The 20,990-nt window shown below is 35.8% G+C and overlaps 1 protein-coding gene across 7 annotated transcripts in view; it reads left to right on the forward strand.

Moving 5' to 3' along the window:
* The window catches only part of EXOC6B (exocyst complex component 6B), a 676,922-nt gene that overhangs the window by 270,946 nt on the left and 384,986 nt on the right, over nucleotides 1-20,990 (forward strand). For 6 of the 7 annotated variants that reach the window (XM_055243157.2, XM_055243158.2, XM_055243160.2 and 3 more), the window contains exon 8: nucleotides 5,869-5,937. The exons of the other annotated variant lie outside the window; for it this stretch is intronic. In XM_055243157.2, coding sequence (XP_055099132.1) covers nucleotides 5,869-5,937 — 69 coding nt within the window. The remainder of the gene's footprint in view (nucleotides 1-5,868; nucleotides 5,938-20,990) is intronic. 7 annotated transcript variants of the gene reach the window in all.

Consider the following 20,990-nt stretch of genomic DNA (forward strand, 5'->3'; position numbering starts at 1 on the left):
TTTTTTGAGACAGGGTCTCACTCTGTCACTCAGGCTAGAGTACAGTGGCATGATCTCAGCTCACTGCAGCCTCGACATCCCAGGCTCAAGCTATCCTCCCACTTCAGCCTCCTGAGTAGCTGGGAGTACAGGCATGTGCCATCACACCTGGCTAAGTTTTGCAGTTTTTTGTAGAGATGTGTTTCGTCATGTTGCACAGGCTGGTCACGAACTCCTGGGCTCAAGCAATCCACCTGCTTCGGCCTCCCAAAGTGCTGGGATCACAGGTGTAAGCCACCAGGCCTGGCCCTCATTGTTCAGCTTTAAGTGGAGAATTCTTGAGGGACTGTCCTTTGACTTTGGTCACAGGTTTTTTGCAGTGCCTCAGTAAGGAGAAATGGTGGTTTTTCCTGATTTTGTTCTGCTTATGCAAACACTTGAGTAATTAATAAGTGGTAATCTGCTTAGGGATTTCTCAGAAAGAATCCTAATAATTTGTGAGAGGCTCCTTGGCATAATTTTGTACTTTTTTAGGATAGGGTTCTGGCCACAGTATTCTCATATGCTCAAAGGTTTAGAAAATTCTTTATGCTTTTGCTAATTCTAGTCACTTAAAATTATAGGCCTTCCAGTTTGTTGGTGTTTCTGTGGTGTTTAGTCTAGCTGCATAAAAGCTCATATCCAAATGAATTCTACCCTTCTTTTCTCTGAATTTTGGGAAGCAACATAGTTCTGAAATGCATACTGGTGAAAAATGTTTGCCAGACATTTCCTGGCTTATAGACATAATATGGGCTGTCAAAATTGATCCTCTGAATGCAAAGTCAGTGCTCCTTCAGCTAATCATTTGTTGTCTTCTCTTTGCAGAAAAATGCCTGGTACATTTTAATGACTTGAGATCTAAGTAATGCTCAGAAATGGGCACCAAGTCCCTGCATTCATTTACCAATATGGAGAAACTATTTTGTACTCAAATAATTAGTGAGAAAGATATCTAAATTCCTTGCAAATCTCTGTCAAACTCTTTTTGGATAATCCATCTACTTTGAAAGCCTTGTTAAGAGAAAAATAAATGCCATGTAGGTGTATGAGGGAGAGAGTGTGTGTGTCTGTGTATTTGTGTATCTTCTGGTGCAGCTGTGGGAACAATAGGGCTGGAGCGTACTAATGCATTTCTGTTTTAATGTGCTGTATTTATCAGCAGCAGAGGTAAATCTCTCATAGTATATCGCTCCTCTTCTTGAGCAGAGGGAGGCAAGCAATCTTTTCTTATAGTGTATTCCCTTTTTCTAAGGGTAGGCTTACCCAGTAGTAAAGCTGGTAATCATATTTTTACCTGCAGATAATTTTTCTTTCCTGCCTTCCTTCACTAGTGAGTCTTTTAAAATAGTAGAAAATATTTATGAACTCAGTCCTTTTGGGGGAAGGGTCAGAAAAATATTAAATGAATATATCTGTTAAAACTTGAATGGCATCATGCATTTTAAAAATCAAAATACCCTTTTTTTAATATGTAAAGGCATTTTCCTTATGTGCTATGAGAGGAACTGAACCATTTACTTTTCCATTCTTAGAGACTTTCTTTTACCTGAACTAAGATGTACTAGAGAAGAAGAAAAAGATATCCTAAAAGTCACATCCTGGCGTTTTGTAAAAATTTTTGTAATCAGAAATGTTGATGTTTCTTTTCATCCTCATCATCTAATATTCTCATGTCTATGCTAAATCTGTGTATCTTCTGTAGTAAATATTATCTGTGGGGGCTCATAATATTTTTTCAGGGGGCCTTTGATTTTTCAGGGGGCCTTTGATTAATCCCATTTAAAAATTTACATTTATTTTGTAACATCCTCTATTTTCAGACTCTTTTTTGTCATCTATACATTGGTCTCATGTGTTAGGTGCCATATTTATAGAATATAAATGCTATTTAACAACAAATATATTCCACAAACAAAAACTAGGAACTATTGCTTTGATTGAAGCTGTTAATTGGTATTATAAAAATGTAAGAATCATTGTATTGAAACGAACAGATTAGCCATATGTATTGGTATCTAGTGGATACCAAACGTGGATGCCGATAGGATCCATTAGATACTAATTCATGTGCCTAATCTGTCAATGATCTCTAATTGTGAATGTGTATTTATAGAAGAATGTAATAGTTGCTTCCATTATATCTACCTCTGGATACTGAAGTTCAGGCATCCTCAAATTCTTTTACTAGCTTGTTACTTATCCATTATTAAAAAATATATCCTAGTTCTCTTAGTTTATGTAATATTATAATATGCTCTGAGGCACAGATATCTTAGTTATAGAATGTAAAATCTTACCTACTATTTGATCCTCTGGAAAAAGGTTTGAACTGGCAAAAGGCACTAATGCTCTCCATTCAGAAACTATTAGGGAATTAGGCAGCTGCTGTCCTTGGTGATGAAATTATTTCACGTGAATTCTTAAGGAAAACAACTAGTTAAAAAAGCAGGATAATCTTGAATATACTATTTGTGGCTACTATTTGTATCTTCATAGATCTATTTGAACTTCTAGAAAAATACAGACTCCAGTATCTTAAAGTCTTGAGTTCCTGACTGCCAGGCAGAGGAAATGTTTAACTATTCTAATCATGTTTCTGTATCTCAGAAAGAAAGCCCTTATGAGAGGAAATGACAACGTCCTACCACAAAGTTATCTCTTATCAGTTATAGTTGCAGTCGATAATGATTTGTCAAATTTAGACATGTGTAAAATGCAAGGGCTGTGTTATTTTCTTTGGAAAGGAAAAATTAGATGAAGCTGATAAAGAAGGAGTCATGGCTTTTGTTAGGAGACAGAAACCACTAGAAAGTTATTGTTAGCTTAGGAAAGTGTCCTTGGACCCCTCCCTCTGCCCCAGCTGAAACCTAAACCTGCTTGAATCATTCTTTGCAACTTGAGGGGAGACAGGGTCAAAGAAAAGGAAGAAGTAAGAATATAGCTTTGACAGAGAATTAGCATTTGAAATGGAGATCAAGATGTGGACCTTAAAACAGACCCATTTCTGTGAGTCGGGAAAAACTGCATTTTCTTCTGATACTCTTCCCCACCCCTTTTTATTTAGATTTTTGAAAGTTCACTTCTTATTATTCCAAATCTGTAGCATTCCTTCACATCCAATGTATGTTGCTCTTCTCCTTTTGCCTTTCTGTAGTTGTGATTCTTTTTCATTAGTGGCAGCAGAGAAAACACATCTCGCGCTAAGCAACATGAGTCAGTGCATAGTTTACATACCTTTATCCTCACAGCACTCTTCTTGGTTCCTCACAGTGTTCATTCCTAGTGTTCTTCACAGAGGGGAGCATAGAGGAAAAATGATTTCTAAATATTAGTCTATTTTGGGAGTAGAGGTAAAGGTTGTGAACGGAAGCCCCATTTTACTCCCTTCTCTTTTTCTCTAGATTTCTGTGTACTGCTTTCAAAGCAGGCAGTCTTGTGCTTAGGAACACTTAACTGGATGGTGGTTCCAGTGGCTAAGAAATGAGACAATACTTAAAAGTGAGAGCACTTTAGCCAGTTTGAAGCTGATAGAATGATGTCACAACAGCCTCAGAGAGAATAGATTTGGTTGTAAATATTCGTTGGAGATGACAAAAAATGGCGTTTGTCTACTTTCTAAATATATCCATTTTTTAAAATAGTATGCCCAGATAAACCAGTCTTAGCCCATTAGTAACAAAATGTCTTTGTTATGGGGCTGTGTTAGCTTATTTATCACAGATTTCTAGGGAAATTCTCCCTTAATTTAGATGTTCATTCTACAAGGATGGGTCTGACATATAAAAGGGCTAAGGCCTTGTCTGAGGAATGGCTACAAGCAGTTTCCTTTTGAGTGAAACTATGGTTCTGAGATGAAGTTAAACAAAATAAGCTACATGAAGAACATATAAACAAAATTATGATTGAATTTGCTACTCAAAATTATGTAAGAAAAATTCTTCAAACTTTTTGTAAATATGTAACAAAGATTTTAAAAATCATTAATTCTAAGTAAAAGAAAAACGTATCATTTCCTATACAGATCAAACTTTTAAATATGTTTTTTTCTTTTTCATATGCATGTGTAGTTTTTATATAGTTTAAATACTATTGTGAATATCATGTTTGATGTTTTAAAATTTTTCTTCTTTTGGGAATGTGTTTTGCTTAGCTGTAGGCTCTGGTTTTCTGGCAAGATAAAAGAAATTTTCCTCATATTTTGGCAAGATAAAATAGGCTCTGGTTTTCTGTCAAGATAAAATAAATTTCCTTTGGGTCTCTACTTTGCAGTCCAAAAGAGGAGACTGTAAAGATGTTTTAGTGTTGTGATCATTTCAAATAAGAGTGCCTAAAATGATCACCTGTGGACTCTTTGTGTTATTAAGATGAAAATGAGTGTCCATTTGCACTCGTACAATTTTTATATGCTATTTAATCCTATTCTTTTTAAATTGGATGCTGCACATCTGTCCATATGTTTTTTTCAGTAATTTGCAATGCTCATTACCTCTTCTTAAAGTTTTTTTTTTTTTTTTTTTTTTTTTTTTTTAAGTAAAGTTATTCTTGGGCCATGGTATAGGATGTTGACCATCTTACTATCAGTTTTTAGATTCACTTAAAAGTTTGTTGTATGCTTACAGAGTATGTAGTGCTATCAAGGAACTTAAATATAGAGATTTAATCTTGGCTCTCATGGGTGCGAAGCAGATGAACAGAATAGTCAATAAGTTTGAACCCATAAATATAAACGTGTGATGGTTCCGAAGGGAAAAGAACATAGGTGTTGTGCTGTTGAATTTTAGAATTAGTAGATTTCATTAAGAAAAGTATCTTGGTAAAGAAGCTATGCCCCAAAAGAAGAAATGAGGTTTACTTTATGAAATAAGGGAAAATGACTTTGTAATTATGAATCAGCCCTACCCAATTTAGATGTGACTGCTGCTTATATTCCGATGAATTATATAGTTACCAGTGTTACAGTAAAAACTGGTAGGTCTTTATTTTGAATATTTCTTTATGTAATTTTTTCATTTTCTTTTTGTTTTGTTTTGTTCAACATTTAGTTTCAATATTTCCTTTTATTATTAAATCCCTATAAATCAGCTGATTTTTTTTTTCAACTGAGGAAGCCGAGGCCAAATTGTGAATTACTCTTGTCAGATCACATAGCAAATCAATTTTAGCATTGAAACTGACTCCAGTTCTTACCTGATTTTTTTTCTTTTACTTTCTCTTTTGATGTCTAGGTTTAATTAAGATACACTATTCACATTAACATCCGTTGGTATTACTTCTTGGTTTGACTTTTCCATTCTTTGTCTTATTTTTCACATAATCTCCCCTCTTTTCATAGCATATTTCTGTATTTTGATTGCATGTTGACTTAAGTATTGACGAATTCTTGTGTTCTTCAGAAGCTGGCTGGCAGGCCGTGATTCATATTGTGTGGCAAGTTTTGTTTTTGACTACTAAAACTTAGTTTTTTGTGTACACTATCATGTCTTTTAGAAAACAAAGTTGTCATGAAAGGTGCATTCTCACATTGTTCTTATTTTCCCTTTACAGTCCCATGGCCAAAGATGTATCTCTAAAGGCAAATGCAGGATTGGTGCCACCTGTTTCTCTTTGCTACCCATTCTTGTGGGCTTTGTGCCAGCCTTGGTGTATATCTTCATGGTTTATTAATTCTATGGCTAAAACATAAGAACTAGATCTTTGGAAACCTATTTTTTTGTTTGTTTTGTATTTCTCACTTACAAGCTAGAACTGGCCTTTATAAAAAGAACCAAACACTTGAGTAGTAACAGTTAATGTAGTTGCTTTTAATAGCTTTGTTTGAATTTTTTTGTTATAATCTTGTATTTGCAGGTACCTGGGGCCCAAGATTTGGTGGATTTCTCTCCAGTTTATCGATGTCTACATATATATTCTGTCCTGGTGAGTCTTTATGTGGCTCTGCCTAATAAAGATGTCCATTGAGTTCAAAACTTTGCTTTCTCAACTTTTGGTAGTTTTTCTGTTTATTATTAAGAGTGAAAAATGAGAAAACTCTTGTTGTTTAAGGACTGTTAATTATAAAAAACAATTTTGAATCTCATGTTTTTATGTAATATGCTATGGCTAGTGACATTTCTTAGTCATCAATAAATCAGTAGCTTATGACTAGAAGTAGTCATACACATCCAGGTTTCTGTTTTTAGTTTAATAATGTAGTTATTTAAATAACAATATTCTGTCTTTACACATTAAAATAGTATTTGTGAAAATGTTTACTTTTTTATTCCTAATGACAATTACTCCTTTTGTCATATAAAGCATATGGAAAAGGGAACCTCTCTGTGTGGGGGAATTATAGATGTTAATAATATTCTAAGAAATGATCTCTTTCTCCATTTTGGTAGTACACTCACATGCAGACACATAGATACACAAAAAGTGAATCAAAAATTAAACTCTAGCAACCAAGACAAATTGGTGAGAGAAGCCTATTACTGATTTTTTTTTGTAGAAACTTTCAATGATGCTTATATCAGGTTGTTTTTAATATGTTCAAATATGTCTTATTGCCCAGTCTCTTATCAATTTTTATTTGTGTGTGTTTGTGTGTGTGTGTATATATATATATATATATATATATATATATATATATTTTTTTTTTTTTTTTTTTTTTTCTTTTTGAGACAGAGTTTTGCTCTTGTTGCCTAGGCTGGAGTGCAATGGTGTGATCTCGGCTCACCACAACCTCCGTCTCCCGGGTTCAAGTGATTCTCCCGCCTCGGCCTCTCGAGTAGCTGGTATTACAGGCATGTGCCACGCCCAGCTAATTTTGTATTTTTAGTAGAGATGGGGTTTTTCCATGTTGGTCAGGCTGGTCTTGAACTCCTGACCTCAGGTAATCCACCGTCTGGGTCTCCCAAAGTGCTGGGATTACAGGCGTGAGCCACCGTGCCCAGTCTCTCTTTGTTCATATATTTAACATAGTGTCACTTTGTCATTACTCCTGTCAATTTTGGATACTGACCTATGAACTTCATGGTCTGAAATATTTTGTGGTAGTTTTATTGGTTAGATTAAAAATCAGGTAGTTTCCTCTTCTCTCCCTCTCTTGCCCACTTCTTCATCTTCCTCTTTTCTTCTCTCTTTCTCCTTCTGTCTTCCCTCCCTTTACACTTCCTCTCTCTCAATCTACCATTCCTTGTTGTTTTTTTTAAATAGGCGGTTAAAATAGTGAATACTAAAAATAATGTGTAGCCTTATAATGTGATTTTTGTATTTACATTTGAATATAAGTATGTCTCACTAGTTTAAATGTCCATACTAGAATCACTATAACAGTGGAGAGGCATTAGAATTGAATTTAATATTGCAGTAGCAGCAATTTCTCAGCAGACATTCTTTTTTTTTTTTTGGTTTTATAAAGAAGCTCTGAATATATTACTACTAAAGTAACATATGCTCATTTAGAAATTTTAAAGTTACAAAAAGTAAATAAAACAAAATACATGAAAATAAAATTATAATTGCCTACGATTTCACACCTAGAGACCACCATTATTTATGTTCTATGTATTTTCAGACTTTTTTAACAAAAATAAAATTCATATTGTCTGATATATGTACAATTCTTTTTTTTAAAAAAGATTTATTTTAGGTTTGGGGATACATGTGAAGGTTTGTTACATAGGTAAACTCATGTCACGGGGGTTTGTTGTATAGATTATTTCATTACCCAGGAATTAAGCCCAGTACCCAAAAATTATCTTTTCTGCTCCTCTCTGTCCTCCCATCCTCCACCCTCCACCCTCAAGTAGACCTTAGTGTCTATTGTTTCCTTCTTTGTGTTCATAAGTTCTCGTCATTTAGCCCCCACTTATAAGTGAGAACATGGGATATTTGTTTTTCTGTTCCTGCATTAGTTTGCTGAGGATAACAGCCTTCTGCTCCATCCATGTTCCTGCAAAAGACATGATCTCATTCTTTTTTATGGCTGTACATGTACCATTCATGTTATATAAAGTTGAAGCCAAATGGAGATTGAATTGTATCAAGGCATCTAAAACAAGTTGACAATCTTTTTCAATCACAGGTATAGATAAGAAATCATATACATCTTAGACTGTGACACTCTACTATCAGTTCATAAAGGCCCCCCTCTTGTATTTTATTTTGTTTCATTATATTTTTTCCATTCATTCATTGTTTACAAGCCCAGTTGTCTCTCATCTCCAAGAATAGTAACACTAATATATGTAATATGTGGTCATAGATGTATAAATGTCCTTGAAAAATATATAGTGATTTGTATATGTATGTGCTTTTAATTTATCCAAATGTTGTTGCGCTATGGATCTAGTTTGCATTTCTCTGGTTATTGGTAAAAATTGTGCTTTTCTTTATAGACTAGTGGATCTTTTTAGATTTTTCTTCTATAAAGTGCTTATTTTTAACCTTTGTTCATTTTTTTTATCGGGTTTCTTGTTTTTTTCCCACTTTTCTGAAAGAGAAATTTCAGAAATTCCTCATATATTGTAGGTACTGACAGTTTAGAATGTTTAAAATGTCCTTTTTTCACAATTTGTCACCAGACTCTAAACTATGTCTATGTTATGTCCAATGAAACAGAAATATTTAGTTTCCATGTAATCACATCCATCAATTTTAGCCATATAAGTTTATACTTTTGAGTTTTTTTTTTTAAATACCTCTTTATCCTGCTGTCACTGAGTATTTACTTTATACTACGTTTAATATTTTACCATTTACATTTTCATCTTAACCCATCTTAGGTTCATCATTGTATATAAGGGGACTTTAGGAAGTTCATGGAAAAAAGAAACTAAAACATAAAAATAAAAAATATAAACTTTGTTTTTCAACAGAAGCTCCATCAAGTTTAAGACACTTTTGTAAGCAATTATACCAGCCATTTAGCCCATCTCTAAAGAACTGAGGGTCCTAGAAATTTAACCATGTCAATGTAGTCTTTTGTACATTACTAACTGAAGAAAGATAGTTGCCCTTTAAAGGCTTTTTAAAAATAGGAAACAAAAAGAAGTCAGAAGAAGCTAAATCAGGACTATAAAGTGAATGTCTAATGATTTCCCATTGAAACTCTTGCAACATTGCCCTCATTTGATAAGGGGAATGAGCAGAAACATTGCTGTAGTGGAGAAGGACTATATAGTGAAGCTTTCCCAGGCATAGCTCTGCTAAAGCTTTGGCTAAAAGTCTCATAATAAGCAGATGTTATTGTTCTTTGGCCTTCCAGAAAGTCAACAAGAAAAATGCCTTTAGCATTTCAAAAATCTGTTGCCTCGACCTTTGCTCTTGACTGGTCTGCTTTTGCTTTGACTGGACTACTTTCATCTTTTAGTAGCCATTGCTTTGATTGTACCTTGTCTTCAGGATTGTACTGGGAAAGCCATGTTTCTCTTCTGCTATAGTTCTTCAAAGAAACTGTATTAGTCTGTTGTCACACTGCTATAAAGAATACTGCCTGAGGTTGGGTGCAGTGGCTCATGCCTGTAATCCCAGCAGTTTGGGAGGCTGAGACAGGTGGATTGCTTGAGGTCAGGAGTTTGAGACCAGCCTGGCAACATGGTGAAACTCTGTCTCTACTAAAAATACAAAAATTAGCCAGGCGTGGTGGTGGGTGCCTGTAATCCCAGCTACTCAGGAGGCTGAGGCAGGAAAATTGTTTGAATGTGGGATGTGGAGGTTGTAGTGAGCAGAGATCATGCTACTGCACTCCAGCCTGGGCAACAAAGCTGGGGACTCACTGTGTCCCTTGAAAGTTGTGTGGAACTCCAGCAAAAGAAACTATCATCAGAGTGAACAGGCAACCTAGAGAATGGGAGAAAGTCTTTGCAATCTACCCATCTGACAAAGGGCTAATATCCAGAATCTACAAAGAACTTAAACAAATTTACAAGAAAAAAACAACCCCATAAAAAGTGGGAAAAGGATATGAACAGACACTTCTCAAAAGAAGACATTTATGCAGCCAACGGACATATGAAAAAATGCTCATCATCATTGGTCATCAGAGAAATGCAAATCAAAACCACCATGAGATACCATCTCATGCCAGTTAGAATGGTGATCATTAAAAAGTCAGGAAACAACAGATGCTGTAGAGGATGTGGAGAAATAGAAATGCTTTTACACTGTTTGTGGGAGTGTAAATTAGTTCAACCATTGGGGAAGACAGTGTGGCAATTCCTTAAGGATCTAGAACTAGAAATACCATTTGACCCAGCCATCCCATTACTGAGTATATACCCAAAGGATTATAAATCATGCTACTATAAAGACATATGCACAGGTATGTTTATTGTGGCACTGTTCACAATAGCAAAGACTTGAAACCAAACCAAATGTCCATCAGTGATAGACTGGGTTAAGAAAATGTGGCACATATACACCATGGAATACTATGCAGCCATTAAAAAGCATGAGTTCATGTCCTTTGCAGGGACATGGATAAAGCTGGAGACTGTCATTCTAAGCAAACTATCACAAGGACAGAAAACCAAACACCACATGTTCTCACTCATAGGTGGGAGCTGAACAATGAGAACACATGGACACAGGACAGGGAACATCACACACTGGGGCCTGTCAGAGGGTGGGGGTCTGGGGGAGGGATAGCATTAGGAGAAATACCTAACGTAAATGACGAGTTAATGGGTGCAGCAAACCAACATGGCACGTGTATAGCTATGTAACAAACCTGCATGTTGTGCACATGTACCCTAGAACTTAGAGTATAGTAAAAAAATAAAAAATAAAAAGAAAGTTGTGTAGAACTTACATATGCAATGTGAACTCACTCAAGAAAAGAACACTACCTGAGACTGGGTAATTATAAAGAAAAGAGGTTTAATTGACTCACAGTTCTGCAGGCTTAACAGGAGGCATGGCTAGATGGCCTCAGGAAACTTATAATTATGGTGAATGGTGAAGGGGAAGCAGGCAACTTCTTCACAAGGTGGCAGGAAAGAGAATGAATGTGAGGACAGGAAAAATTGCCATTTTAAAACCATCAGATCTTGTGAGACTCACTCACTATCATGAGAACAGCATGGGAGAAACTGCCCCCATAATCTAATCAGTTCCCTCCCTTGACACATAGGGATTACAATTTGAGATGAGATTTGGTTGGGGGCACAGAGCCAAACCATATCATAAATGGTTCAGGATCTTGATCCCCCACTTGTTTAAAATTTCCATTGAAAGTTCTCTGCTCTTTTCTGCAGCGGATCTGAGTGCAGTGGTTTTGCATTGAGTGGAAAGTTTGCTTGACTTCAATTTTTGAGGGAGAATTGTGTAATCTAAAGCTGTTGAGATGTCTGTGGTGTTGGCTATTGTTTGTACTGTTTATTATCAGTCCTCTTTAATTAGGGCACAAACAAGATTGTTTTCTCAAAAATTGATGTGAATGGTCTGTCACTGCAGGCTTCATTTTCAATATTGTCTCATCCCTTCTTAAAACAAATATCCACTTATAAGCTGCTGATTTCTTTGGGGCATTGTCTTTATAAACTTTTTGTAAAGCTTCAATGATTTCACCATTCTTCTACCCAAGTTTTACCATAAATTTGATATATGTGCTTGCTTCAATTTTAACAGAATTCATGTTGCTCCAATAGAGGCTCTTTTCAAATTGATGTCTTATACTTTTTAGTGCCTCAAACTAGATCCTGTTCAGACATGTTATAACAAGTTAGTACGAGCTTATTTTGGTGTAAAAATATTTTGAAATTCCTGCGTAGTTTTTTCATAATATGCATTTTCCGTGAACTTTTTAAGACCCCTTGTATAATATGAGGCTTTATTTTTTTCCATATGATGAATTAAGTTTTATCAATTACATCTACTACATAATCTGTATGTCACTCAGTGATTTCTGGTAGTACTTCTGGCATATACTAAATTTCAACGTTTACATCGTTCTGTTTCTGAGCTCATTTTTTGTTATATTTTATAATATGTCAAAATAGATGGTATAAAATAAGTCCCTTCTCATATCTCCTCTTTAAAATTGCATTAGCTATTTATAGATCTTTATTTTTCCATATATATGTTATAATAAGTTTGAGATTATTCAAAAAGTCCTTCTAGAATTTTGATTTGAATTGATTGAATTTGTAGTTACATTTTGGAAGAATTAACAGTTTTATAATGCTAAGTCATCCCAGTCATTGAAGAGGAAGATCTTTTAAATTATTTAATTGAGCTTTCCCCCAACCTCATGTTAATAGTTTTGGGCATTCTTTGTTAGATAAATAGCAAAATACTTAGTTTTTGTTGCAGTTTTCTACTTTATTTTCTAATTAGTTATTGCTGATATTGAGGAACACTATTGATTTTTATAGGTTGATGTTACATCTAGAAACCTTGCTCAACTCTTTTATTGGTTCTAATAGTCATTGGGGTTCATAAGTTTTCTGTGTAGTCAATCATATTGTCTGTAGATAGTGACTTTTTTTTCCTATATCTCATTATTCTTTTTATTGTCTTACTGTATTGACTGGAATCATCATTGCTTTGTTGTTCAGTAAGGTGATAGTAAGACTCTTTGATTTCTAATCTTAAAGAGAATATATGTGACTTTTTTCATTGATTAATCATTATATAGGTTTTTGGTAAATAATTTTTATTTAGCTATTCCTAGACTCTTGATAATCTTTTAAGAAAACATAAATGTGTGTTGAATTTTATTGAATTAGTTTTCTATACATATTAATATATTTATTCTTTAGTTTATGAATATGGTGCATTTCACTGATAGATTTTTTAATATTAATATTCTTGTGTTTATTAGATAAACTCAATTTGATGAACATGTATTACTGCTTTTATAACATCCTGTAGAATTTAACTCCTTTTTATTGTTGCTTTATTTTTTATTTTTTGTGTTTGTGGTTTGGCCATATGTAATACAGCCCTGAAATTTTCATTTTTGGTGTGTTGTCCTTAGATGATTTGTAAGTCAGTGTTGTTTTAGCCTCATTAAAATTAGTTGGACATCTCCCCCTTTTTTCTATTTTATGAAATAACTTATATAAGTGTTATCTGTTCCTTGAAAGTTGTGTAGAACTCACATATGCAATACTATACATTTTTCCTTTGCCACACACTTACTCCTTTCTTCCTTAACATCTTGTTTCTGTGCTCCATGATTTTGTTTACTCTCTTCAATAGTATGTATAGATAAGGGAGTTCACAGCTGTAATTAAGCCAACAGTCTATAGAAAAATAATCATGTTTATTCACATCAAGTTTTAAGGTTAAGAGTAAGCCTCATAATTAAAAATTTAATGATTTTTTTCCCTCAAATAACATAAGGTCTGTGAAATGGTTAGTTTATTTTGTTTAATGTTATATCCGCCAGTACCAACATTACTTGGCATGTAGTAAGTACTCAGTAAATATTATTAAATAGTTGAATGAATAAATAAGTGGTAACTAAAGAACCCAGTACATTTGTTTGAACATATGTTAACTCAAATCTTATTGTTTCCTTGTTTAAAAAAGCACTTACTGAATTTCTCTTCCGCATGAAATCAATTTGGAGAAGCAAGGATGTATAAAAGTTAATGCCTTATGCTTTAATATGATTACAGTATACCAGGAGAGAAGTTAAATTCTTTTTTTTTTTTTTTTGAGACGGAGTCTCTCTCTGTCACCCAGGCTGGAGTGCAGTGGCGCAATCTCGGCTCACTGCAAGCTCCGCCTCCTGGGTTCATGCCATTCTTCTGCCTCAGCCTCTCCGAGTAGCTGGGACTACAGGCGCCCGCCACCACGCCCAGCTAATTTTTTGTATTTTTAGTAGAGACGGGGTTTCACTGTGGTCTCGATCTCCTGACCTCGTGATCCGCCCGCCTCGGCCTCCCAAAGTGCTGGGATTACAAGCGTGAGCCGCTGCACCCGGCCTAGAAGTTACATTCTTTGAATGACTATAATATGACTGCATTGTATCTCATCACTGTGTATGCTAGTTTTTATAAGCTATTAAGATTTTAATGGCCAGGCGTGGTGGCTCACGCCTGTAATCCCAGCACTTTGGGAGGCCGAGGCGGGCGGATCACTTGGTCAGGAGATCGAGACCATGGTGAAACCCCGTCTCTACTAAAAATACAAAAAAAATTAGCTGGGAATGGTGGCGGGCGCCTGTAGTCCCAGCTACTCGTGAGGCTGAGGCAGGAGAATGGCGTGAACCCGGGAGGCAGAGCTTGCAGTGAGCCAAGATCTCGCCACTGCACTCCAGCCTGGGGGACAGAGCGAGACTCCATCTCAAAAAAAAAAATTTATTATATTAGCCAGGTGCGGTGGCTCACGCCTGTAATCCCAGTACTTTAGGAGGCCAAGGCAGGTGGATCACAAGGTCAAGAGATCGAGACCATCCTGGCCAACATGGTGAAACCCTGTCTCTACTAAAAATACAAAAATTAGCGGGGTGTGGTGGTACGCACCTGTAATCCCAGCTACTTGGGAGGCTGAGGCAGGAGAATCGCTTGAACCCGGGAGGCGGAGGTTGCAGTGAGCCGAGATCACGCCACTGCACTGCAGCCTGGGTGACAGAGCGAGACTCTGGATTTTATGATATTAAAATATAACAGATTTTGCTCAAGTGAACTCCAGTGGTGATTCATGAGTATTGATATAATTTAATCACACATTTACTAGTTGTATGTTGTTAGGCTACCTTTCTCATGTATAAAATAGGGTAATAATTACCTACTTAGTACAGTTAATAAATTGAATAAATAGTGCCTAACTCAGTCACTGGCATGCATAATTGGTATTTAATAAATGGCAGTTATCCAAGATCGCACCATTGCACTTCAGCCTGGGCAACAGGGTGAGACTCCGTCTCAAAAAAAATAAAAAAAAAATAAATAAATGGCAGTTATCTGGTAATTGTTATGTATCTCTGATGGTAATAGTTAGACACAGTATTGTATTTTTAAAAGTGTTTGGCATAAACTATAGACATGTAGATAGGGGTTCTGGTCTCTGTCATCAATATACAAATTTTTAAAAATTTACATATTCTTAATTGTATGATGACCATATATAGTCCTAGGCTATGTAGAAACTAAGGCATACTGGTTATTATTTAGAGATGATAAAGCTCTAGAAAAGCAGGAAGACCTTAAACTGCCCATTTAAAAGTAAATTAGTTCATGTCCTTTGTAGGGACATGGATGAAACTGGAAATCATCATTCTCAGTAAACTATCGCAAGGACAAAAAACCAAACACCGCATCTTCTCACTCATAGGTGGGACACAGGAAGGGGAACATCACACTCCGGGGACTGTTGTGGGGTGGGGGGAGGGGAGAGGGACAGCATTAGGAGATATACCTAATGCTAAATGACGAGTTAATGGGTGCAGCAAAACAACATGGCACATGGATACATATGTAACAAACTTGCACATTGTGCACATGTACCCTAAAACCTAAAGTATAATAATAACAAAAAAGTAAATTATACACAGTAATATTCCCTACTGTTGAAGTACTTTATATTCATAAATTTTCTATAGCAATTAATAAGGCATTGTTTATATGGCAGAAACAGGTCTCTTCTCCCATTCACAGTATTTCCCAGTTTTGAAAAGGTACAGTTAGTGGTAGAAACTCAGTTCTATTTTCTGGAGAATATATGTTTATTTTCTGGACATTGATTTTCTAGGTCTATAGGGACTTTAAATAAATACTCAGATATCTCCATTAGAAAAGGAAGGACCAGAGCATGTATAACTTCCAGTGCTGACTCTTCATAGCCTTTTTGGGGCTGTAATTTGTTACCTCTCTTTCTCTGTTATCCCATTCTCAAGTCACAAATTGGCATTACTGCATGGTAAAGGGTAGTTCCTCATAATATTAATTACAAAGATTTTTAAAAAATGGATTACTTAATATAAATATTTGTAATATATTTTTTCTTATTTTGTAATATAATTAATATTACTGTTGGACCTTAAGAAAAAGGATTTAGGAATAGAGAAATGGGGATTGAGGAGAAAATAAACCATATCTCTTACATTCCTTTACATTCTAATGCTTGTCTCTACTTCTTACCTTTTCATTCTCTCATCAACCCTGTATATTTATCTACTGTTCTTAGCACTATGCTGAAACTGTATTTTCCTGGACCTTTTGGCTCCAACTTTGTTGATCATTTTTGCCTTATAATTCTTAATCTCTGTCTTCTTTTACAGTATGTTTTTCTAATTCTCTACCAGCCTTTCTGATACTTGTTGCCTGTTTTGGTCTTTGTGAACTTTACTTCTTCTTAGTGTCCTTCATTGTTGCCAGGGTTTTACCCTTGTCCCACTTTTCTTTGTGTCTTGCCTTTCTTGAATGATATAATCTATTCTCATGATTTGGAATCCTAATGACTTCCAAACCTATATCTTCAGTCCTCAGCTTTCCCTTCAGCTTTGGACTTGTATGTATTGCCTAGTGAACAGAACCTTTCAGATATTCACAGGCAGCATAAACTCTGTATCTCCCTATGTTTTAAAATGAAGGCATTGTCTCTTGCCCCTCCTGCCCATCTGCATTTTTAGTTATGTCAGATAATGATATCATCTATGTAGTCACCAGCCAGAAATGTAAACTCTTGGGTTTTCTGAATACCATCCAATCTCCAAATATTATTTCCTAAATACAGTTTTACTCCATCTCATCTTTTCCTATCCTAAAATTATTGCCCTAGTTCAGATTCTCACCAGAATTATTGAAAATCATCTCCTTATCTGGTCTCCCTACCATTATCTTAAACCCTTAACTCAGTTCTCATTATAGTCATAATAATCTATTCAACATACATATGTTGAATAGATATATGTGTTATCTGCCTACAGTTCTGTGATTGGTTATCTGTGGAGTAAAATGTAGAAGTATAGAATACAGGCCGGGCGCGGTGGCTCAGGCTTGTAATCCCAGCACTTTGGGAGGACGAGGCGGGCGGATCATGAGGTCAGGAGATTGAGACCACAATGAAACCCCGTCTCTACTAAAAATACAAAAAATTAGCGGGGCGTGGTGGCGGGCGCCTGTAGTCCCAGCTACTCGGAGAGGCTGAGGCAGGAGAATGGCGTGAACCCGGGAGGCGGAGCTTGCAGTGAGCCGAGATTGCGCCACTGCACTCCAGCCTGGGTGACAGAGCGAGACTCTGTCTCAAAAAAAAAAAAAAGAAGTATAGAATACAATATAGTATATAAAAGTATAGACGGTCTTTCATGTCTCATCCATATTTTCTTACGTCACTTTAATGATACTAAAATGCTTCCAATTCTTTGAATGTATGCCTCTTATTCTTTCTCTTCTACCTGAATTACTATTCTCATTTATCTTACTAGTTCTTATTTTAATTTTTTTATTTTAATTTTTTGAGACAGAAAAATTTTATTTTTCTCACTCTGTCACCCAGGCTGGAGTGCAGTGGCGCGATCTTGGCTCACTGCAAGCTCCGCCTCCCGGGTTCACACACTTATTTATTTTTTACTTGTATCATCCAGCAATTTTTTTTAATGTTTCAGCTTGAACTCAGTGGACCCCCTACTCCTTCACATAGGATTCAGTGTATATTTATATTACTGCTTAACTTTATTATATCATCATATTCTAAATATGTTGTTTTTCCTCAGTAGATTGTAAGCTCTTTTAGGGCAGGTATTATATTTATTCACCTCTTTTTAGTCCCAGTACTTAGTAATTAGTATTAGTAGTATGTAATAATCAGTAAATGTTTGTTTTTGATTTTGAACGATAATTACTCTCCTTTTGACCTGCAGATGAATTCAGTATTCTAGTCACGAGGACTGTTACACAATATCAGGGCTGGGACCTATACGAGGGAAAACAGTTCTATTGGTGTCCAACGGAAGGATCATAACATAAGTAACAAAAAGTTCTAATATTTTGTCATTTACAATAGTGTTTATCTGAACTTTTGGCCTGGAGGATAACAAGGCACTCTTTGAATAAACATGGCAATATTTATTATTTTTAGTGAAACCGACCTTCCACTCACCCCCCTTTTATGGCTTTGCTGCTTATAAATTCCCAAAGGATTATTTGAAAAATCCTACTTATATCTGCCAGCCTTATCAGTAGGTCAGGAGTTCATGTATTGTAACAGGAGGTCAGATTTCGGTCATGGTCTTATAGATGGGGCCAAGCACCTGCAAATTCTTCCTTTGGTGACTAAAGTGAAGTACAATATCAAACAGGCAGTGAGACTTTTCTAGGAAGTGCTGAACTTTGGCAGGAAGGGCAAACTTTGGCAGGGGGAGGGGAGGGAAGAAAGTGAACAAGGGTCAGATAGTGGTTAATTGAGACATGGTCTTTGATATAATAATGCAGTGTAAGTGTGCAGGGCAAAGGTAGAAGTATTTTATGGAATCATTTAAAAAATTTTATATGGTTTAAATCTTCACATTCACATACAGTTTAGATTTGGGCAGGTAAGGGGCAGGATATAAAATATCATTTTATAGTTATTGAATAAAAATATGTTTTTAAAAGGGAAAACTAAAAATTTTACTGTTCAGCAAATGATGAATAATAATAATTTGAGTTTCTTGTATGTAGTGAACTGGTAGTTATAAAGATGGGTGGGTTATGTGTCTGATGAAGACAAACTATTCTATCTTGTAGATATTTATGAACTTTGTTGACTCGGTCGGCCCTAATCCTCAAACCCGGCTTAATTTGGACAAAGATCTGCATGTACTTTAAGCTCCTTTATACAATGAAACATCTTTCTGAATCTGCTTTCAGTTCACTCCTCACCCTTCTATCCCTGGAAGGGTGTGTATGTACATCGCATAACAAGTAGCTTAGGTATCATTAGGAGAGACTAGAGGGGCAAACCTATAAATGTATCCATAAGCTTAGTTTGTGAGTCTTATATGTGATCTTCTTGTGGTTTCTTGATCTCCAGCTATGTACATCATCTTTTCATTAACAGTTTAAATTCCTAGATTTAAAAAATGTTGACAAAATGTTCACCTTTGATTAATGTTCTTTTCTGCATATGTGTTATACTATAATAAAAAGTTTAAAGATTTCTGACATCTTGGGTCCAGCGATAGCAATTAAAATACATGGACATTTTTAGTAAGCAGCAATCCCCCAGTATTATATGAATCATAAGAACTTCATTTTTATTGAATTCTGCTCCATTCACTACAGGAGACTGTAAAATACCCTAAGATATAAGGGAATTCAGAATACCATTGTGCAGTGAATTCATTATTATAAAGGCTCTATCAAGTACAGTGTTTCTCTTACATTTTCTTAATCAAGGGGCCTCAGAGATTTTACAAAAGCTCTGAATGCTTTCACCAGGCAAAATGCACATATGTGCATGCATGTGACATTTGGCTTAAAATTTCAGAGGCTTCCCCAGTTCCCTGAATCTCATCCATAGACCCAGAAAGAATCCCTCCTCTAAAGGGAAGTACAGAGTTAGGTTTCGGGTATCTATTGACTACAGACCTTTGCCCCAGAATAGCTTTCCCCAATTCCATTTGAGTATCTCCTTGTATAAGCCTCATAAGAACTCTCTACCACCTTGTCTTTTTCTTAAATTTGGAAGCCTTGCCAAAATCTAAATCTAAAAGCATATTTCAAAGTGACCTTATTTCTGTGTCATAAATCTTTATTCCCTGAGCAGCCGTTATGCATGGCAAGCTGATGACCTGTTTTTCTGTTCGGAGTAAGTTAGCCTCACCAGTTAAACTAATAGTTTTGTCTCCTGAATTCTTCTGCTTAAAGGGATGCAGAGCAGAGATTTAGAAACAATTATGAGAAGTGTTATTAATTGATCTCCCTGAGCATAGTAATTGTGTTACATTTCAGAATATTTTTCTACTAATTTGCTTTTCATATATTTTTTAAGGACTTGGCTATAATTAGAAGAAGTGAATCAGCAGCAGAGCTAGAATTTACTCATACTCTCTCTCTCTCTCTTTTTGGAGATGGAGTCTCGCTCTGTTGCCCAGGCTGGAGTGCAATGGCGCCATCTTGGCTCACTCTGCCTCCTGATTTCAAGCGATTCTCCTGCCTCAGCCTCCCGAGTAGCTGGAATTACAGGCACGTGCCACCACGTCTGGCTAGTTTTTGTATGTTTAGTAGAGATGGGGTTTTGCCATGTTGGCCAGGCTGGTCTCCAACTCTTGATTTCAGGTGATCCGCCCGCCTCGGCCTCCCAAAGTGCTGGGATTACAGGTGTGAGCCACCATGCCTGGCCATAATCTCTTTATAGTCCCTTATGGCCATTGCAGGGGTGTAGGGTAGAATGGTGTAAGATGGTCAATAACCTTCCTAGAACATGGTTCTCCCACTCTAATTTGAAGATTTCTACTGTATAGTCTGTAGTACTGGAAGCTGGGAGAAACTACGGAAACCATAATCATGTAACCAAAGATAATAGCAAGGAAAGGATTAGGAGAGCAGAAAAAGGAACAGACATAAGCAGTTCTAAGTGACATGTTTCCTGAGGTGTTAAGATAATTTCTTAATGAAATTGTTTAAAGAACTTTAGTTGCTATTGAACATTACAGTAAAGCACTTGGGAAATAAATAACTCAAGAGTCTAAAACGCTACTGAAGTTTTCATTAAAAATCATTAGTTTTAGTATTCTCAAAGTTGGACTTCAGATACTTTTGTAGTAGTATTTGAAGGGTTGTTGTTTATATATATTGACATAATATCATCTTGGATTTTATATAACACTTTGCTCTGCAATTTCATAGTGCTTCATAAACTTGACTACATTAAATAAATGATGTGGTAAATGTGGGGAAAACACCTCGTTATGTAGAGACTACCTCACTCTGAATTATGTTATGAAATAGTTCCTTTTTGGCACCAGAATGAAGATTTTAGGGTTCTTGTTCTTGCATTTTTACCAGAAGTACTGTTGCTATTTATTAACAAACAAATTTAGTGTAATTATTTAA

Source organism: Symphalangus syndactylus, chromosome 14, assembly GCF_028878055.3.
Source record: "Symphalangus syndactylus isolate Jambi chromosome 14, NHGRI_mSymSyn1-v2.1_pri, whole genome shotgun sequence".
Lineage (NCBI taxonomy): Eukaryota > Metazoa > Chordata > Mammalia > Primates > Hylobatidae > Symphalangus > Symphalangus syndactylus.